This window comes from Cimex lectularius, unplaced genomic scaffold (assembly GCF_000648675.2).
Source record: "Cimex lectularius strain Harlan isolate CLEC.00 unplaced genomic scaffold, Clec_2.1 scaffold11, whole genome shotgun sequence".
Taxonomy (NCBI): Eukaryota; Metazoa; Arthropoda; class Insecta; order Hemiptera; family Cimicidae; genus Cimex; species Cimex lectularius.
In genome coordinates, this window is record NW_019392673.1 from 734,422 (window position 1) to 753,352 (window position 18,931).

The following is an 18,931-nucleotide window of genomic DNA, read 5'->3' on the forward strand; positions in this document are numbered from 1 at the left end:
AGTAAGTAGAAGAACTCTCCCTTAAAAAATAATATTTAAAAAACATTTATTTGGAAAGATATATTAGGTCAAGGGTAATAAGCAGAGTGAGTTGACACTTTCCATTTTTGAGAATTTATAGAAAAGATTTTAGCTTTCAAAGATGTGAACAAAGGAGAAAACATACATAAAAAAACAAATAATATACTGTATTATTATTTATTTGGAAGTTTAAAAATAAATATATAAATTAAATAAGATCTTTCTTATTACACTTTTAATAACTTCTTCCAAAGAGTGTATAATATTTTGAATTCTTTGAACATTTTGGATGGACACATTTATCTTCAGGAGAGTGTGGTAAGAGTGGTGTAAAAGGAATGCAAAGACTCTTCGCTCCCATCGATGGAGCATTTGAATCGACATCTTCATTTCTCGCACTATCAGTTTTGATGTTGTCTTCACAATCAATTTCCCCACAGAATGGAGCTTGAATTATGTTGTTGTTATCGAGATGTTCGCAGAAACTTTTCCAATCCTTGCAGACTACCATGTGGTTATTTAAGTCATCGGTTGCCTTTTGAAGAAGAGCTGACTGTATCGTTTCCAAAAGAGAGGCAATTCTTGAAACTGCATCTTTCATAGGAATTGATGTTTTGCCTAGTGTATCTCGCCTGACTGCAACAATTTCTGCTTTCTGTATGTCCTTAGGTCCAATTTCAATTCGTAGAGGTACACCTTTCAATTCCCAATGGTTGAATTTCCACCCAGGAGAATAATTATCTCTGACGTCAGTTTCTGCTCTAACTCCTGCATTAACCAACTCAGATTTCAATTGCTCACATGTTTCTATTAATTTATTTTTATCACTTTCTGGTAAAGTGACAGTGATTCCACAGGGAACGATTACTACTTGAAGCGAGGCTACTCGAGGTGGAAGTACTAATCCTTGGTTGTCTGCATGAACCATTATCATAACACCAATAGTTCTAGTCGTAATTCCCCAAGAATTTTGGTACACAAATTTCTTTTCCTGGGTTTCAGGATCTTCATAAACAATGCTGAACATCTTTGAGAAATTATGGCCTAAGTGGTGTGACGTGCCACCTTGAATGGCCCTTCCACTAGCTGAGATAAAAGCTTCAACTGTCAATGTATAGTCTCCTCCAGCAAACTTTTCTTTTTCTGTTTTACGCCCTTTTACAACTGGGATTGCTAGTAGTTCGGTGTACACCTTTGCATACAGATCCAAAATTGTATACACTTCATCTTCTGCTTCTTTGTATGTCGCGAAAGCAGTATGTCCTTCCTGCCATAAGAATTCTCTTGTCCTCAAAAATGGTTGTGGATGCTTAAACTCCCACCGTACGACATTGTTCCACTGGTTGAGCTTTATAGGTAAATCTCTGTACGACTGAATCCATTTAGCGTAGGCCGGGTACATAACTGTTTCACTGGTTGGTCTAACAGCAATCGGTTCAGCCAGGTCACTATCGCCAGATTTAGTCACCCAAGCTACTTCCGGGGCAAAATCAGAAATGTGCGTTTTCTCTTTTTCTAACACGCTTCTTGAAACAAATATAGGAAAGTAACAATTCTTAACTCCCAATTTTTTAATTTCAACATCCAACCAATTCTTGATATTTTCCCAAATTGAAAATGACCAAGGTCTCAAAATGTAACAACCACTAACATCATAATATTCGATCATTTCACCTTTAACTAACACCTGGGAATACCATTCAGGCAAATTTGTTTCTTTTTCAGCTTCCAGTCCTAATCTTGTTACTTTTTTCACTGCACTGTCTGTTTCTTTCTTTTGCTCAACTTTGGATTTGGCATTCCGAGATTCATTCTTTCCTTTATTTGAACTTTTATTCTGCCGACTTTCTACAGGAAAATCATTGCCAGTCAGTTGTTTGTACTCAGCTTTTAGAGACAATAATGTATTAACTGCACTGTTTACCTCATCTTTTGGAGAGTTGGTTGATTTTAAAGCTCTAACAGTATCACCTTGTTCTTTAATTTTCTTTGTTAATTCTGCTACTTGATTGTTTTCTTCTTTGGTAGTTTGCGTTTGAGGTTGAGATTGTGGTTTAGGTTTAGTTTCTTGTTTTGCAGTCGCTGGATTCCACTCTTGACCTGTTAATTGTTTGTATGACGCTTTCAATTCTAAAAGCTGTTTCACTTCTTTACCTATTTCTTCCTTATCAGCTTTATGAGCCTTCATTTCTCGAATTTTATTTCCCACTTGAGTAATTTTGTCTGAAAGTTTTACCGATTCAGTAGTTTGTTCGCTGGTTTCCTTATTTTTGGACCCTTCCTTTTCTGTGACTAAATCTTTTAACTGATCGTCTGTAGGATAATCATTCCCAGTCAACTGCTTATATTCTCCTTTTAGCGATAAAAGAATATTTGCAGCAGTTATTTCTTCTTTTGGAGCACTTTTTGATTTCAATGCTTTCACTAGATTACCTTGCTCTTTGATTTTATTTGTCAGCTCTGTTATTTGATTATTTTGAGATGAAGATTGAGGTACAGTCTTTTTTTCAACTGGTTTCCATTCAACTCCTGTTAAAACTTTGAAAGATGCTTTCAACTGCAAAAGTTGGTTCACTTCTTTGGTTATATCCTCTTTACTAGCCTTTGCACTTTTCATTTCCCTTATTTTATTACCAACCTGAGTAATTTTTTCGTTCAATTGTTCTGATTCAACTGAGGCCAAAGACGGTTGAATCTTAGGTTCGTTTTTCTCTTTATTTGCACTTTTAGTCTGTCGGGCTTCTACAGGAAAATCATTTCCTGTCAGTTGCTTGTATTCTCCTTTTAATGATAGAAGTTTGCTAACAGCTGCATCAATTTCACTTTTTGGTGATTTTTTTGCTTTTAGTTCTCTAACAACATCACCTTGCTCCTTTACTTTCTTTGTAAGCTCTTCAACTTGGTTGCTAGCTACTGCTGAACTCGAATCTGTGGTCCCTTGGGTCACATTTATCGGCTTCCAGTCATGCCCCGTTGCATGTTTATAGGAAGCTTTCAACTCTACAAGTAATTTGACTTCCTTGCTTACATCATCTTTACTAGCTTTTGAAGCTTTCATTTCCCTAATTTTATTACCGAGTGATGTAATTTGATCTGATAATTCTTTCGAATCTAGGGTGGCAGGAGCAGGAGTCGGCGCTTTTACTGCAGTCTTCATAGCAGCAGAAGCAGTTGGCATTTCTTTTGTATGGCCATCAGGGATTGCAATAAGTGCCAGGGGGCAATCTTCCCCAGTGTATTCATTCAGAGGATGATACTTTCTATCGCAGATAAAAAATCCTTTTCTTTGTAGTTGTATTATATCAGATTGTTTCAAGCTTGCCAGATCTGGATCTACATAGGTTTCAACTACAGTCATAGTATCTTTGCTTATATAATCTTTAAAGTCTTCATCTTTTCCAAGAATCGGTTTACTGATAATGTTGTCGAAGTAAAGGCAATAACATGGAATTAAAGATGCTTTAGCAGATTTTGCTAACCAAGTTATTTTAAGAGTTTTTTTAAAATTTTTATCCTCCAAGTTAGATACTGCTTTAACTTCTGTGACTTCTCCATTTTGCCTGACAACTTTTTTAATTAAGATGTTTCCCCAGTTGATAAAGGTCACGTTTTCTCCTTCTTTAAAAACTTCAGCGTCAGCTTTATCAACAATGACTTCTGGCCCGACCAAAACCATTTTTTCCCCTACAGCAGGATTTTTAGGGTGTTTTGCAACTTTTAGAAATTCTTCTTTAACACCTTCAACATGGACAACAACATGATTGTCCTTACTAACTGCTGTATACCGTGGCGCAATCGGATCAATTACTTTCTTGTTAATTGCCCAAATTTTATCCCATTCCATTACTACTACTGAACGTGATGACCCTTGTGAAATTATAAATTGTTTTAACCCTTCTACTGTCATACCTCTTCTTATAATTCCCCTGACAGTCGGCATTCGAGGATCATCCCACCCGGTAACGTATTTGTTGTCCACAATCCAGGTAAGTTTTCTTTTGGAAAGAACGGTATTCACCATGTTCAAACGAGAATATTCCCAAATGTATGGTTTTCGTAAACCTAGGGCATCGATAAACCAATAAAACTGTTCATCTCTGTCATGATACTCCATTGTTCTAAGGCAATGGGTGACTCCTTCGATGCTATCCACTATGGGACAGGCAAAATCGTAAGTCGGGTACACTTTGTATTTATTACCGGTTTTGGGATGAGGTTCATTTTTGCATCTGTATATAGTAGGGTCTCTCATGCATCCATTTAGAGAATTCATATCAATTTTAGCCCTGACACAACATTTCTGCCCATATGCAGTGCCTTTCAACATTTCCTGCCACATCTCAAAGTTCTTTTGAACAGAGTTGGCCCAATTTTTAGACGTAACCTTTTGCTCTCTTTCTGTTTTCATCACTTCAGGATCTGTGTCGTCTACATATGCTTTGCCTTGTTTAAGTAGTCTCTCGCACATCTCCAACATAACATCAAAGTAGTTCGAAGTATGTGAAAAAATATCATAAGATATTTTTAAAAGTTTTAAATCTTCTAAAATGACCTTTTCAAAATCTACTTTTTCCTTGGCAGGGTTGGTATCATCAAATCTCATAATAAGTTTACCATTGAAAGCTTCTTTATAATACTGATTCAGAAGAGCGGCTTTTGCATGTCCAATATGCAAATAGCCACTTGCTTCTGGGGGAAATCTTACAATTACTTTTCCCATTTCAGCATTTGGTAAGTCGACAAATTTCCCCTCTTCTTTTCTTCCGCTTATCTCCTTTTGTATAAGTTGAATAGAATCTGGCAAATTTGCAATCGTCTTTTTCACAAATTCAGTATTACTGATCAGATTAAACCACCTTATTAGATTTGGGGGCGATTTGTTTTCTTTAACCATATTGTGCCAATTACTGCTGCAAAGCAGCTGAGAAAAGACTGCAATATCAGCTAATGTAAGTTGGTTAGCAACGAAGTAGGTCAATGGTTTAAGCTTATGATCAAGATAAGCTACAGCATCCTGAAACTCATCAGGATAAGAAAGTGGGCCAATGCTAAAAGAGACCCAGTGGTTCACTTCGCTTTCGTCTAAAACATGACTGCCAAACCACTTTCCCTCTTTGTCAGAAAGTGCCAGATACCTCACTATTGTGAAGTCAGATTTCAGGGACAACCCGTTAGATCGTAAAACAGTCTCTGAGCCCCATTTAACAGATGGCTGCTTTTTCAAGGCATTCAATAGAAAGAGAGCAGGAAGTGGTGGTTTTGATGTATTCGCACACAACTCCATAATTTTCTGAAAAGAAAATAGAAAACAAATCATTAAAATATTTATCAAAAGTATAATAAAACTATAAACATTTGATCATTATGAGCCTGATTAGTAAATTGGCTAAATTTTAATTTGCTAGCAATTCACAATTAATAATAAAGTACACTGAATAAACTGCTAATGCCAAGAGAAAGCCATAAATAAGATTTTATAAAAATTAATATAAATTTAAAGGAATAAAGTGGGACTCATATGGTTTTTTTATAAGTAAACGATCAAAATTATTTATACAACAGTTCTACAGATTTTAATCAATGAACAAGTTTCACTACCGTCAACTCATATTTTTATTGTGCTGGGTCATCATGACAAAACAGAGGCTCAAATCGCTAATATGGTGCATTGTTCCTTGATAAATTAAGACTCACTGGTGTGCTATAACAACGGGGGATGAAACAGCCTCTTAAAGAGCGCAATATAATACACACCCCGACTAATCTATCTAACATAATGAATTGTTATTTAACAGTAAATAATTTTAGCCTGTCTGATATGGCTGGGTGTCATCTACAGACCATAAGATTTGGAACAGAGGAAGTTGTGTAGTTTGGTTATTTTAGATTATGTGTGGTGATTAGTGACCGTTAGTAAATAGGCTGATGTAGGATAGGCTGACTAAAATAATCTAAAATGATTATAGTCTGGTGTGATGTAGGTTTTAGAAAAACATTACAATTAATTAAGGTTTTTAGTTGAGATGAAAAAAAGTTAATGGCACGAGAGGGATTCGAACCCACGACCTTCGGCTAGATACGCCGCTGCTCTACCACCTGAGCTATCGTGACCTCGATCCACTCGGACATCAACTCCCCATCTCAACCCCACCTTATGAGTTTTCCCTCCTTTTGCCATTTTTCAAATGTCGTGTAATCGGTTTGGATTCTCGACGACAATTGAAATGGCGACGGAGAGCTTTAGTGAAGTGTACTTCAGTTAATTCATTAAATTCACTAATTTCGTGGTCCGCTTGACCAATTAAACATTACAATTACTTAAGGTTTTTAGTTGAGATGAAAAAAGTTAATGGCACGAGAGGGATTCGAACCCACGACCTTCGGCTAGGTACGCCGCTGCTCTACCACCTGGTTTTGAATTACCACGGTAGAAAGACATTTTTTTATGAGTCGGCTTCTTTGAGGTGAAAGGAGCCAACAATGGGAAAAAATGGGCAATGGTTCAGCCAGATTAAAAAGTTGGCACGATAAAGAAAATGTTTTTCTAAAATGTCACACCAGACTACATCTCACCATCTCCAAATAATCGTTTTAGATTATTTTGGTCAGCCTATCCTCGCCATTTATATTTTTAGCCAAGATGGCAAAAAACACAAAATCTCACAGACCAAAACAGGAAGGATAGGCAGACCAAAATGATCACAACCAAATTAATGATTCATCACCCCGCAGATACCATGAATAAATCTCTCAATAGAAATGATATCATGGATACATTTTAAAACAAAAAGCATACTGGATATTTGGTAATTTGAAATTTTAAGAGATTGGAGAATGAATCAGTACTGAAAAGGACGCAGAGGTTGATAGATTGTTTCACATAGGCTAATTTCCCTAAGTGTTGCCTTAACTTTTGAAATGATGAATCTTTCTGATAAGAAGTTCTTCAAGTCAGCAAGGTTTAAATATGGCTCCAAAACAGAGGAGATCAGGCATTGTCTGTTCAGGCCCAGAATATGAGCAATCAAACTCAACCTCCATCACAGAAAGGATTGAAAAAAGGTAAAAGGAAAAGTGCGTAAACTTAGAGGTGCTAGACGCAGTAAACTTTGCTAAAACAATCCTCACCATGATTGGGAAACTCACTGCTACAGTTAGAGAGAGCTAAACGGAGTATAGGCTTGGATATTGTCCCTATCTGTAGATTATGCAATGAGGAGGAAAAAATAGCCACCCATATAATCTTCGAAAGCAAAGTAAACACTCCATAGTGGGATACAAATAAAACCCAGGGAATGGAATTGAAGAAACAACAGTCAATGACCTAGTACTTCTTAGGAGAAGTTTCGAATCTACAGACTGAACTAAGTTACTAGAAAAGTACAATAAGCCAGAATCCTGCAGAGCTTGCGGATCAAAAAACCACGATTTCCTAGTATCCATCATCAGGAAGGATGAAATTTGAGGAATCAGGAAGGTTGATCCACAAAAAATTATAAAACCTAGGTTTCAATTTTTTCAGAAGAGTAATAGACTATTTCTTCCGTAATGAAATATTTACAACAATAATGATTAGTTGTAGCGTAATTGTATGGCCATCCTGATTTACCTATGCTGTTTTTCTATCAGATGGATTTTTGGCATTTCACCACCTTCAAACAGGTGGGGGTGCATTTTTGTTGAACATACATATATATTTTTGATGGCACTTCAGTGGTTATATATTTCTATAGTTTGATTGCAACATTCTCTTGATACAGTCCAAGAAAATTTATAGAACATTTAGAGAATTAAAATAAAATTTAAGTAATCAAGCATTTGATGCCCACTGTGTAGACTTACAGCATTGAAATACCCAACTACGGATTAAATTCAGCAGTCAGTACTTAAAATATGACTCATACATATCATAATTCACTCATAATAAATTACGAGACGTACTGAAGAAACCAAGAATTTAATAACAAAGAAAAAACAAAATTGAAAACGTTTAATTCCACATCATGCAATAGTTTGAAAACAAGTATTGATATTAAACAAATCAAGATCACATGTCATCTAAAAATCTTTATGATTGATGGAACTAAACATAAGTTTCAATCCGACCTGTTAACATAAACAAAAGCCTATTTTTTGTCATTTTTCAGCAAACCAACTAGAATATACAGAAATATTTCAAATTATACCTCAATTACACCTAGTTTTACAGATGGATGAAACAACGGCAAAAACAGAACCTCTCTACTTCTATAGTTTTACCTTCTGATGTATAACACTCAACTACCCCCCTACATTTCACACTTATACTTCATGGATAAATTAGTATACTTAATCTTTCAATAAAATGTCTTTAAAAACAATAAATCTAGTTTGGAAAGCTTTTAAATAAAATTGCACATGCTTCTATTGATTTAAAAACAGTAAAGTGTGATGTCACAAATCGTCATATTTGGCAATTCGTCACTTCTATAGTTGTCTTTTCACAATTTAACCCTTAACCTCCCTTTACGATAATTGATCTTTGATTCATCATGCTAAATATTTAATCTAACATTAAAATTACTATAACATTAAAAAGCGAATATTCTACATGACTTTAAGGCCAAGGAAATTTTTTAAATAAACACACATATTTGTTAACATTTGACTATTTTAAATAAAGAGCTTTGTCAAATTTAGTGTTAGATGTATCGACAACTTTTTTACAGTTTAGATCTAAGTAGTGGATGAAAAAAATCAATTGTTACTGCCAAGCTTTCAACTTATTTTAAGGACATCATCAGGACAAAACAATCTTAAATATGTCTACAAATTGACATAATTAATTTTTAATGCGCGTTTTTAAATTTCTTAGAAGATCGACTCAGTCCCAACATTGCCAAGGACTGTAAAACCTACTGTTGCATTAAAAACTTAAATATGTCAATTTGAAGACATTTTTATTTTGCCCTGATAACGACCTTAAAATAGGCTGAAAGCATGGCAGAACAATGGAATTTATTTCTTCATCCAGACGACACAGAGATCCAGATTATTCATAATGTCATAAATTGACTTTTTTAAAGGCAAAACTATAGAACTATAAAGGTTCTTTAGTTATCTTTTTCTATAGTTAGTTCTATTAGTTTCTATAGTTATTATAAAAGTTCTTAGTTTTGCCTTTCAGTGGTCTACTTAAAAAAATATATTATGAAAAGTTATCATCATGAAATGATATTCACAAAGCTGAATTTGTAAAAGCAAAAGAATTTATGCAACAGAAACAGTGATTAATATTAGTCACATAAGTAGACTCTTTTATTAAAGCAATTTTTTAAATATATCTTCTTAATATAACAGATTATTTTATTTTTTATTTTTTTGTAATATTAAGTTTCTCATCATATTTTTGATTGTATATTTATAAAATGCAAATGTACCACAGATATATTTTTTAAATAAATTTTTAATTCTAATAAACTTGATAACATCCAACATGATATTATTATACTTTTAAAAGTTAATATTTCCATTTTTTTAATACCGGTAGTTAATTTTTTTGGAAATTAGTGCTTTTGTCTTGTGACCCAACAATATAAACAATGGCAAGTGAGATTTTTACCTCAATATATTTTAAGATATAATTATAAATCACTTTGTAATCATTTTGCAAGTTGCAAGAAGTTGATCAACTAACAGTCAACATAGAATCTCCATATTTATCATAGAATCAACTGAAAAAAACAAACCAATTTTTTCTGAAGATTGTAAGAATATTTTTCTATTACATAATAATATTTACTGTTATACTAACAAAATTACGTGCTTTTAAATTAAACCAATCGATTGTTTATTGACTTGGTGAATTTTTTTTAAAGATTAAACATGGCGACACATCATATAAAATAATATTACTGTTACATTTCCATAACTGGCAGGTGGGATGTTTCAATTCGCAAAACATTTCCTAGTTATCATACTTTTATTCCAATGATAATTCATAAATTGTAAATAATGGGAAAACTGTTTACTTAAAATATCATAAAACATTTGATTTAATTTTAATTCACATATGTATAATTCAGAAATACATAAAGAGCCAAATTACTTTATTTTTCTAAAATCGCCAAGAATCCAAATTTCAGTATGCTTCAACAAGAAGACGCAGTGACGGTCATCATAGGTTGCTTGGTAGAAAAAGCCTGGCTAATTGCCTTTCAACCCGAAAAAGGCTATCATTTACCATACTTCCAGGGAAAATGTTCAACTTGGACAAATGCTGCAAGCGATGGATGTAAAATGGTACTGTACTCCTTACAATTCCATAGCATTTTCTTATCCCTGGATCTACGATATACTCCCTGCAAACAATATTACAAATTAAAAAGTAATATAAAATTCTCTAGACAAGGGAATTATTTATTAAAGCTCAAATTCTTTATTAATTTACCTTTATTTAACAATTGAGTCACATCATTGTTCTTGTCATCAGAAAAAACCGCAACCTATTGTAAAATAATTTTGTTTCAATTGTGCATTTATGAAATGTTCTGCATTTTACTGTCTACCAATAATAAATTTTAGTTAAAACATTTTTTCTAACATATGTTTAAATTTTTGATAATGACTGACAGAAATAAATATGACCTATTAAAACTACATGCATAATTAAAAATTAAATAAAATTGAATAAAACCTTCAACATTTATTATTCTTATAAATATTTATAAGCAAATCTGTACAAAATACACTGTAAAATACAAAATAAAAATGATCATCAAAACTGATCAAAATTATGTTTAAAACTTGTTAAACGACATGCTAAAAAGGTGGATGAGGCGGCTATGGCTGGGATGTCCCAACCTCCTGACAATCACTTTGATCTAGCCTTGAAGGCTGCTCTCAAATACTTTTTTTAAGCACTTTTCTATGCATTACAGCTTTATACCTCGGGTGTTGGCAGTCTGATCACACCTCAGTGTTATTCATCCAGGGGCTATCATGATAGATCAATTCAGCATGCAGTTCCTAGATCCACACCCATTCACACTCTCACTCATTCTTAAATATATTTTTTCCTATGTGGAATACTTGATATTCCTCCATCACACTCTACACCTCTTATATAACTAACCTAATTGAGAGTCAATGGGGGTTCTCAATATTCAACCCTTAGTTCTCTCACACTATACATTCATGCTAATAAATACATTCACTTTCAACTCAGACTAGGAACACAAAACTATCAGTACTACATACAATAAAAGAACCCTGTTTCCTCTAAGAATAAGAACAGGGAACTCAAAATATTCACTGCTATGATCAAGCACAATTCTCATATCTTATGACATTCCTACACATCTTCTATATGAAGTCAAGGAATTGCAGCCTTCAATTAGATGGGACACATCGAGCAACCTTTCTCTCCATGCCATTGGCTTTGGCCCAAAATTAAGGTCTGTATGTCAACCTCAAATGGCCTTTTCTTGGGTGAGGATGACCATTTTTCTACAAGTCAGGTCCTCGGAGGGCACTGAGAGTGACAGTGCTCTTGATATACAAGTGCTTCTCTGCTAACATCTGATGTGGGTGATTCTCGCCGGCTACCAGTAATTTATTGTAAATTACAAAAGCTGGAATGCCTGGGGTCTGCGAGAAGTGATAGGTTCAACTTTATACAAGCGTAGTACAGAATATTCTAATAAATTGTAAACAATCTCTTTAATTGTTAATGATATAACTTTACATTATTTCAGATCACAGGCCAAGATTTACCACAGCCCACGTTATGGAAAATAATAAGAGTCTGGCAATCCGATTCATTACCGTATCTAACAAATGCAATATTCAGATTAAACCTAACCAGTGACATGAAAAGCAAAACTTCTTTAACCCAAAAGCATTTTAGAAATGTAACAACCATTTCCTCCTGTTAAACAATAAAATCATTGTAGTTCTAATTTATATTTAAATGTTTAGAATAGAAGAGTAAAGTACTTTTGGTTGAGTGTAGAGGAAATAGGAATTTTGGTAAATGAAAATGAGTTTTGTGGAGAAATATTTTGTTATATTTCAACGCCAGTCGATAAGGAGCCCGATATGCAAATGATATTAGAAATTCAGCAATCAAGTATTAGTAAGTAGGATAAATAATATTAAATGGATAAAATAGAAATAATTGTCAATTTTTTTAAAAATATCTCTTAGTAATGTATGTTATCTTAATAATGTATTATGTATTGATGTTTCTCGTTTTTGCTCATTTTTATAAACTAAAAGCTCTATTTCTTATCATACAATTAATAAAACCTTTTAGATAATGATACGCTGGTTGAAATTGACAAATATTCCATTATTGTCAACATTATGAATATGCAAAATCTGAAAGATACGCTTTTAGCTGGATTAAGATTAAAAGAAAAAGGTATGAATTGTATATTTAAAAAAATAATCTAATAAATGAAGAAAAAAAACTATTATTAAAGTATTCGATTTCAGATCAAATTTACCTTTACCAGGAATATTTAAAAACCACATTTCCATTTCTTTTTATGGGTGTACATTCCCTCAAAAGACTATCCTCCAGAATTGGAATCGATCCAAACATGGCACCAGATTTGTTAAGGTTTAAAGAATTTAGTAGTTCAGTAGAAATAGTTCCTTGCCTAGTTCTACAATAATTATACTAATTAAACTTTTTAATAGGGCGGCAGATAGTAGAGACAGAAAGTGCATCAATTTCAGGGAACTATTGCATATTATTGCTGTACTTGAACCTAAAACAATTCACACTGGGCTAGGTCTAGAGAGCAGGGTATTGTTTGTATTCAGGTAACAAACATTATATCATTATACTAAACATTCGCTGATTTAATTTTTTTTTCTTCCTTAGATATTATGATAAAAATAGTGATGGTATACTAGAGACAAAAGATATCAGAGAGATTGTCGAGGCACTTCTACCTACAGCAAGTAATGATCAAAGTTTAACAACAGTTACAAGGTAATGTCTAATAAACTATGCAGCAATAATTTATTTATTAAATTTTGATTTTTTTTTTTTCAGAAATATAGGTGGAGAATACAGATTTTTCACACTGACTAATTTTCACAAACATCTCAAAAATATTAAATACAAAGAGTTCTACAATGTTCTAGTTAACCCAAAAAGCATTTGTGAAATTATATCATATTTAAGGTTATTTTATAACATTATTGATTTTAAAAAAATTTCAATTGATCGCTTTGTACACAGTAAGCTAATAAACTTTTTTTTTAAACAGAAAAAGAGCATTGCAATCTGCCAATAACACAGAGCGATTACCTGAACGGGCAGATTCATATAAAAATCGTAAGTTCAGTTCCCATGTCATTTGCAGCATCAAACGTTGTTTGCTTAAATTTCTGACAATTTTCAAAATTTTCCTGTTTGTAATTTTCTTTTTTTTTACAGTTGCTGTTTGTAAGGATAATAAAATAGATCCAGATTATGTCATTTCAAATACATGCGTATACGTTGGAAAAGGGGGTGTATTGGGTGTTGATGATTTGTCATCTATGTCCAGTGAGTGTTTCCACATATTCTTATAATTTGGAAAAAAAACATTAATTAATGCTGTGTTTAGGCGCATTTTATAAGAGTAAAGAAGCTAATGATCTCACACTTAATCGTTCATCTTACACAATGTTTGATGCTTTACAGTCATGCCATGTTGTATTGTCCTCGCTTAAATATTTTGCAAGTGACGATCATTCGGCATTAAAACCTCCATACAGCTGGCAACAGGTAAAACATTAATTAATAAATTTTGAGTTGATAAAACCCCTACAGCAATATATTTCCAAAAGTAAATATTACAAATACACTGAGGGGTAAAGCATCCAACCTTATTTTTTTAACAAATACTTAGAAACAGTATTACATATCTTAATTAATTATGTAATGTAAAAATAGAATATTTATTTAAAAAATTAGAATATAAAAAATAAAAATATTTTTATTCCAGCCGATGTAGTAAGATGTGTTCCCTCTTTTTTTATTAATACAGCTTGCATTCACTGTAACATTATATGTTTCGGTTGTAGTCCTGGGGTATATTTTCCTTCAGCAAAGACATTAATATCTGACATTAATGTTTGTCATTTTACTTTACCTGGGAAAACATCCTATGTGGTTTAGGTCAAGGCTATATGCTGGCTTATGAAATCATACCATTTTCCAAATACTTTGCACATGAATTGTCTCTTCATTAAAAAAAAAAAAAAGATTCAAAGGGAAAAATTGCTTCTGATAATTCATCATTTTGGGCTAAAAAGTTATTAGTAATTTGAAGTCAGATAGAGACCCATGCCCATTAAAATTACATCCGTGATGAGTGAAAACATTTCAGGACAATGCTGTGATTTTTTAACGTATATCTCTGCTTAAATTCCAGTTAAACCCTTTGGTTATCAAGATTTACCCCAATACTCTTGCATCTAATAAAGAAGTAAAAATATTGACCAACCCATATTCTTTCGTCCATATTCTCGGTGTTATAATTAACAGAAAATTTTAGAAAATTGAGATTTTCCAGATTTGGAATTAATGCAATGTGTGATTTGTTGCTACAGGATAAATTTGAGGATTTTACTATGGCATTGAAAGATGTTTGCTACAAACTTGTTGATTTAATGAAAAAAGAGCCCAGAATGATTGAAGTGAATTCTCCAGTTTACATCCTGGGTAAAAACAATGTCTAAATATATGCAGTTTAATAAACTTATTATTATTATTATTATTATTATTATTTTTTATAATTTTTAATCCTGTTTGTTTAAAGGTGACATTCATGGTAATTACCATGATCTATTTTCTTTTGAACAGTTTTTCTGGGGGTTGGGCATTAATTTGAGCCCGATGTCTGTCCTATTTCTCGGCGATTATGTCGACAGAGGAGAGTACAGTGTTGAAGTTGTTGGCTACCTCTTTGCGCAGAAGTTGCAGAATTTTAGACGAGTTTTTCTATTGAGAGGCAACCACGAAATAAGAGATGTACAAAAGAATTTCACATTTTACAGGTAAATACGATTGTATGGCATGTCTTATTTGATTGGAAGAATTAGCAAACATTTTTACAATTACAGTGAATGCTTAAGGAAATTTGACAGATTGGGGAAACAAATGTGGGAAACAATAAACAATGTTTTTGATTGCTTGCCTTTAGCCGCACGAATAGACAACAAAGTAAAATATTCAATAATAATTTATTAATTTATTTTTTAATTGTTATTATAATCCTTCATTTTAGATTTTCTGTTGTCATGGAGGAATTCCACCACCATGGCTTTGCCCGTCAATTAATATGATAAACAAAATACCTTGTCCTTTATCTAAAATTAACGAAGAGAGCATACTAGCTTGGGAACTACTTTGGAATGACCCTCTAAAGTATTTAATTTTACTTATTTTTTTATTCTAAAGCAACAACAGCTATAACTTTGATATAATTTTGCAGGGAAGGAGAAAATGTCGATATGGATACAATCGATTTCCAGCTAAGTATGAACAACGGTTTCGCACCAAATATAAGAAGAGGAACGGGTCACGCTTTCAGTTATGAAGCCCTCATGAATTTTATGAAGATAAATAATTTGACATTTGTCATTAGAGCACATGAATCACAGTATACTGGGTTTCAGGTATGGCTAATTAAACAACAGTTTTACAGTTGCAAACAGTATTATACTTTTTTCAGTTACAATTTAACAATAAATTGATTACGGTGTTTTCCTCATCACACTACTTTCGAGATAATGATGCCGCCTGCATTTTAGCGCAGGACAGAACATTAAGGTTGTTCAGAGTCAACACAAACAGTACTTTTCCATATTAAAAGTCACAATATACAAATGAAATTTAAAATTATATTTTTTATTTATTAATTTTTTATTGACTTTTATCTGAAATATATTGCTTATATTATCTTATCAGCATATTATCTTAATGATTTCTTATTTACAAATTTATAAATTGTCATCGCAAGGCACTAATCTTTGCCAATAAACATTTAGTTTTATTTGTAGAAAAATATTTTCATATTATTATCGGTACTTTGACCACATTTGGATGGAATCAATCAACCTTTCTTTTTTTTTAAAAGCTTGATCTTAAACAAAAAATAGTCCATTCGACAATTGCTTCGATGACAATATCGTTCATCTTATCAATCCGGGGACTAAATCCGGTCCCTTATCTTATAACATATAATATATATTTTTCATCCTGAACAAATAAATACTAAACAGTAAATGGCATGCTATTTATAGAATATTACTATATAATTTTCTTAAGTTGTTGGAATAAAGGTAATTTATTCACTGGTCATATTACTAGTGTAAGTTAAGTGACAAGTTAACATCTCCAGTTCATTCATTTTATAAAACAAAGTTTAAATATTTTTCAAAATTAAAACAAACTATAAAAAAAGAATAATTTCTTGTTTATTAATGAGTAGGTCAGTAGTGTAAATGATAAAGAATGGGACAAAAAATGCTCCCTTTTGGGATGCCGGCTTGTATTTATCTGACTTCTGAGAACTCAATGCCTACTACACTTTAGAGCAATGGTTGGTTAGATAGGATTTCAGTATAAATTAATTAGGAGTGAGCAAGAAGTGCTTACATTTATAAAGTATGCCCGGGTGCTAGACATTTCAAAAGCCTATAAATATATAATGTTGTGCAACAACTGAAAGAAAATGTTTATTTGCAAAGAATAATTTTTATTTTATGATACTTTACGGATTCATGAGATATTTTCACAAGTTGTCTACTCCAGTCCATACATTTTCAACAGGTGTTGCCTCTGTGGAATTAGAACAAAATGAAAATCCGTGTTTGTTGATGACTATGATTCAAAATAATGCTTTCGGTTTGACAACATTAACAATATGATTTTAAAAAAAGCTAAAAGAGATTTGACAAAAATTATCATTGTCACAAATTAATAAAATAGACACTCGTGTGTGTGTGTGTGTGTGTGTGTGTGTGTGTGTGTGTGTGTGTGTGTGTGTGTGTGTGTGTGTTGTCCCACATCAGACGCAGACCAATGTTGCTCCCATCTCTCCAAAATGTTTTTGATTACCAGGGCTTCCACATAGATCCTTGGTGCCATTCTGAAGGATTCCAGCACTATAGTCTTCGGATGCTTGTGTTTATGTGAGTTAATATTCTTGGCTCTTTTGTTATAACTTGTTTTTATGCATTCTGCATACCTAACAGATCATAATATCAATAAGATGTAAATAAAAAATATTTGAATTCTTTTTCAGCAAATAAAAATTTGTTTGCTTTCAAAGTTCTTCACATCGATAATTGAATAAATTCATTAGTTGTCACAAGTTGACCACCCATGTTCACACGTTATGACAGGTGTTGAAGTCTGCAGATTTTATACCAAATGAAAATTCTTGTTTGTTGATTTTTGATTTAAAATAATGCTTTGGGCATACAACATGATTTTAAAAAAAATATTTATTATGATCACAAGTTAATAAAATAGACGCTCGTAAGTGTGTCTTATTATTCTTGGCTCTTCTGTTTTAACTTGTTTTTATGCATTCTGCACATGTAACAGATCATAATTTCAATAATGTTTACATAAAAAAATTTAAATTCTTTTTCATCAAATAAAAATTTGATTGCTTTCAAAGATCTTCACATTGATAATTGAATGAATTCATTTTGTGAACTCATGTTCGCATGTTATCACAGGTGTTGAAGTCTGCAGATTTTATTTATTTATTTACGGATCGAAATCCTCTATAAAAAAGACATTTTACAATAACAAAAAATACAAATAATGTATGTAAAAATACAAATAATATATATAAAAAGAATAAGGACATAATCTACATGGTAATATTATAAATGGTAAATATAAATGATAAATATAAAAATACAATTAAAGAGTAAAAACTGAACAACAAAAATGAAAGACATAATTACTAACCAAATAAGGCAAAGGAAACAAAATAAAGCTGAAAGACAATTGAAACTACAATATTTAGGTACATATTTATTAAAAATAATGCTCTTTGTAAATATATAATAAGACTAGAGTGCGAGATTTAGTTGAACCAGTAAATGAAATAAATTGTAATAAATTTTGTACAGTATGAAACATAAAAGCATTCAACTAAACTAAGGTTGTAGGATATGGTTTTTCACAGATTGCACAGAACTATTGAAGAAGTCAATGCTATTGCAGATGTTGTTACTCTTGATCTGTGTAGAGGAGAAGAGAGCATGTAGTTAGACCTTTGGAATTCAATATAAAATAGTTTGTGGGTTTTAAGAGAGTGCGAAGGGACATGTAGCTGTAGTTGAGAGAGGAGAGAGGACTATCAATGAGATTGTTTAATAATTTAAATACAAAAACAATATCAAAGTAATCCCTTCTTAGTGCCAGTTCGAAAAGTTTAAATTCAGAGCGGATACATTTTAAATTTTTTATACATACATACATTGGATTTAAACCAAATGAAAAGTCTTGTTGTTGATTTATGATTTAAAATAATGCTTTGGCCGTACAACATGATTTAAAAAAAAAAGAAGATTTATTATGATCACAAGTTAATTAAAACAGACATTCCTAAGCGTGTCATAATATTATTGGTTCTTCTGTTTTAACTTATTTTTATGCATTCTGCACACGTAACAGATTAGTGTCAATAATATGTTTATTTAAAAAATTTGTGTTTAACAAATAAAAGTTTGTTTGTTTTTAAAGATCTTCACATTGTCAATTGAATGAATTCATTGGTTGTCACAAGTTGACAACTTGTTCATTCATTTTTGACAGTTATGGAATGCTCCTCAGGAATTTGTAAAGCTTTAGAACTTAGAGGCTCAAGTGGGTGGGGGCCGGTTGATAACAGTGGTAGTCCTT

The 18,931-nt window shown here is 32.3% G+C and overlaps 2 protein-coding genes and 1 long non-coding RNA gene across 4 annotated transcripts; 1 reads left to right on the forward strand and 2 right to left on the reverse strand.

Moving 5' to 3' along the window:
- Positions 1–182: 182 nt before the first annotated feature.
- LOC106669356 (bifunctional glutamate/proline--tRNA ligase) lies at positions 183–8,382 on the reverse strand. The gene is made up of 2 exons (XM_014398773.2): positions 8,208–8,382; positions 183–5,311 (listed from the first exon to the last, which is right to left on the reverse strand). The coding sequence occupies exon 2, from the start codon at positions 5,303–5,305 to the stop codon at positions 257–259; it is 5,049 nt and encodes a 1,682-aa protein (XP_014254259.1). The 5' UTR covers positions 5,306–5,311; positions 8,208–8,382; the 3' UTR covers positions 183–256.
- Positions 8,383–10,013: 1,631 nt separating this feature from the next.
- On the forward strand, positions 10,014–18,895 carry LOC106669357. 2 transcript variants are annotated; one of them, XM_024225346.1, is made up of 18 exons: positions 10,014–10,302; positions 11,757–11,912; positions 11,980–12,136; positions 12,317–12,424; positions 12,499–12,625; positions 12,706–12,831; positions 12,893–13,003; positions 13,067–13,198; positions 13,284–13,351; positions 13,454–13,564; positions 13,626–13,786; positions 14,614–14,725; positions 14,823–15,060; positions 15,127–15,226; positions 15,291–15,430; positions 15,498–15,681; positions 17,129–17,199; positions 18,845–18,895. In XM_024225346.1, exons 1-18 carry the CDS (start codon positions 10,147–10,149, stop codon positions 18,870–18,872), a joined length of 2,286 nt encoding a protein of 761 aa, XP_024081114.1. In that variant the 5' UTR covers positions 10,014–10,146; the 3' UTR covers positions 18,873–18,895. The 2 variants fall into 2 exon arrangements, with proteins under 2 accessions (XP_024081114.1, XP_014254261.1); XM_014398775.2 differs by lacking the exons at positions 17,129–17,199; positions 18,845–18,895 and adding an exon at positions 15,738–15,904 and having other exon boundaries at positions 10,018–10,302.
- On the reverse strand, positions 10,089–10,637 carry LOC106669361. Its single transcript, XR_001340924.1, has 2 exons — positions 10,451–10,637; positions 10,089–10,361 (listed from the first exon to the last, which is right to left on the reverse strand). It is a non-coding gene; the product is annotated as an uncharacterized LOC106669361 (long non-coding RNA).
- Positions 18,896–18,931: the final 36 nt, after the last annotated feature.

Bases quoted from the DNA above. Each gene is read 5' to 3' on its own strand.
- LOC106669356 (XM_014398773.2), bottom strand. From the start codon at position 5,305: ATGGAGTTGTGTGCGAATACATCAAAACCACCACTTCCTGCTCTCTTT.
- LOC106669357 (XM_014398775.2), top strand. From the start codon at position 10,147: ATGCTTCAACAAGAAGACGCAGTGACGGTCATCATAGGTTGCTTGGTA. The intron at 12,137-12,316 runs GTAAGTAGGATA...AAAACCTTTTAG, and splicing joins AATTCAGCAATCAAGTATTA to ATAATGATACGCTGGTTGAA. The intron at 13,004-13,066 runs GTAATGTCTAAT...TTTTTTTTTCAG, and splicing joins AGTTTAACAACAGTTACAAG to AAATATAGGTGGAGAATACA.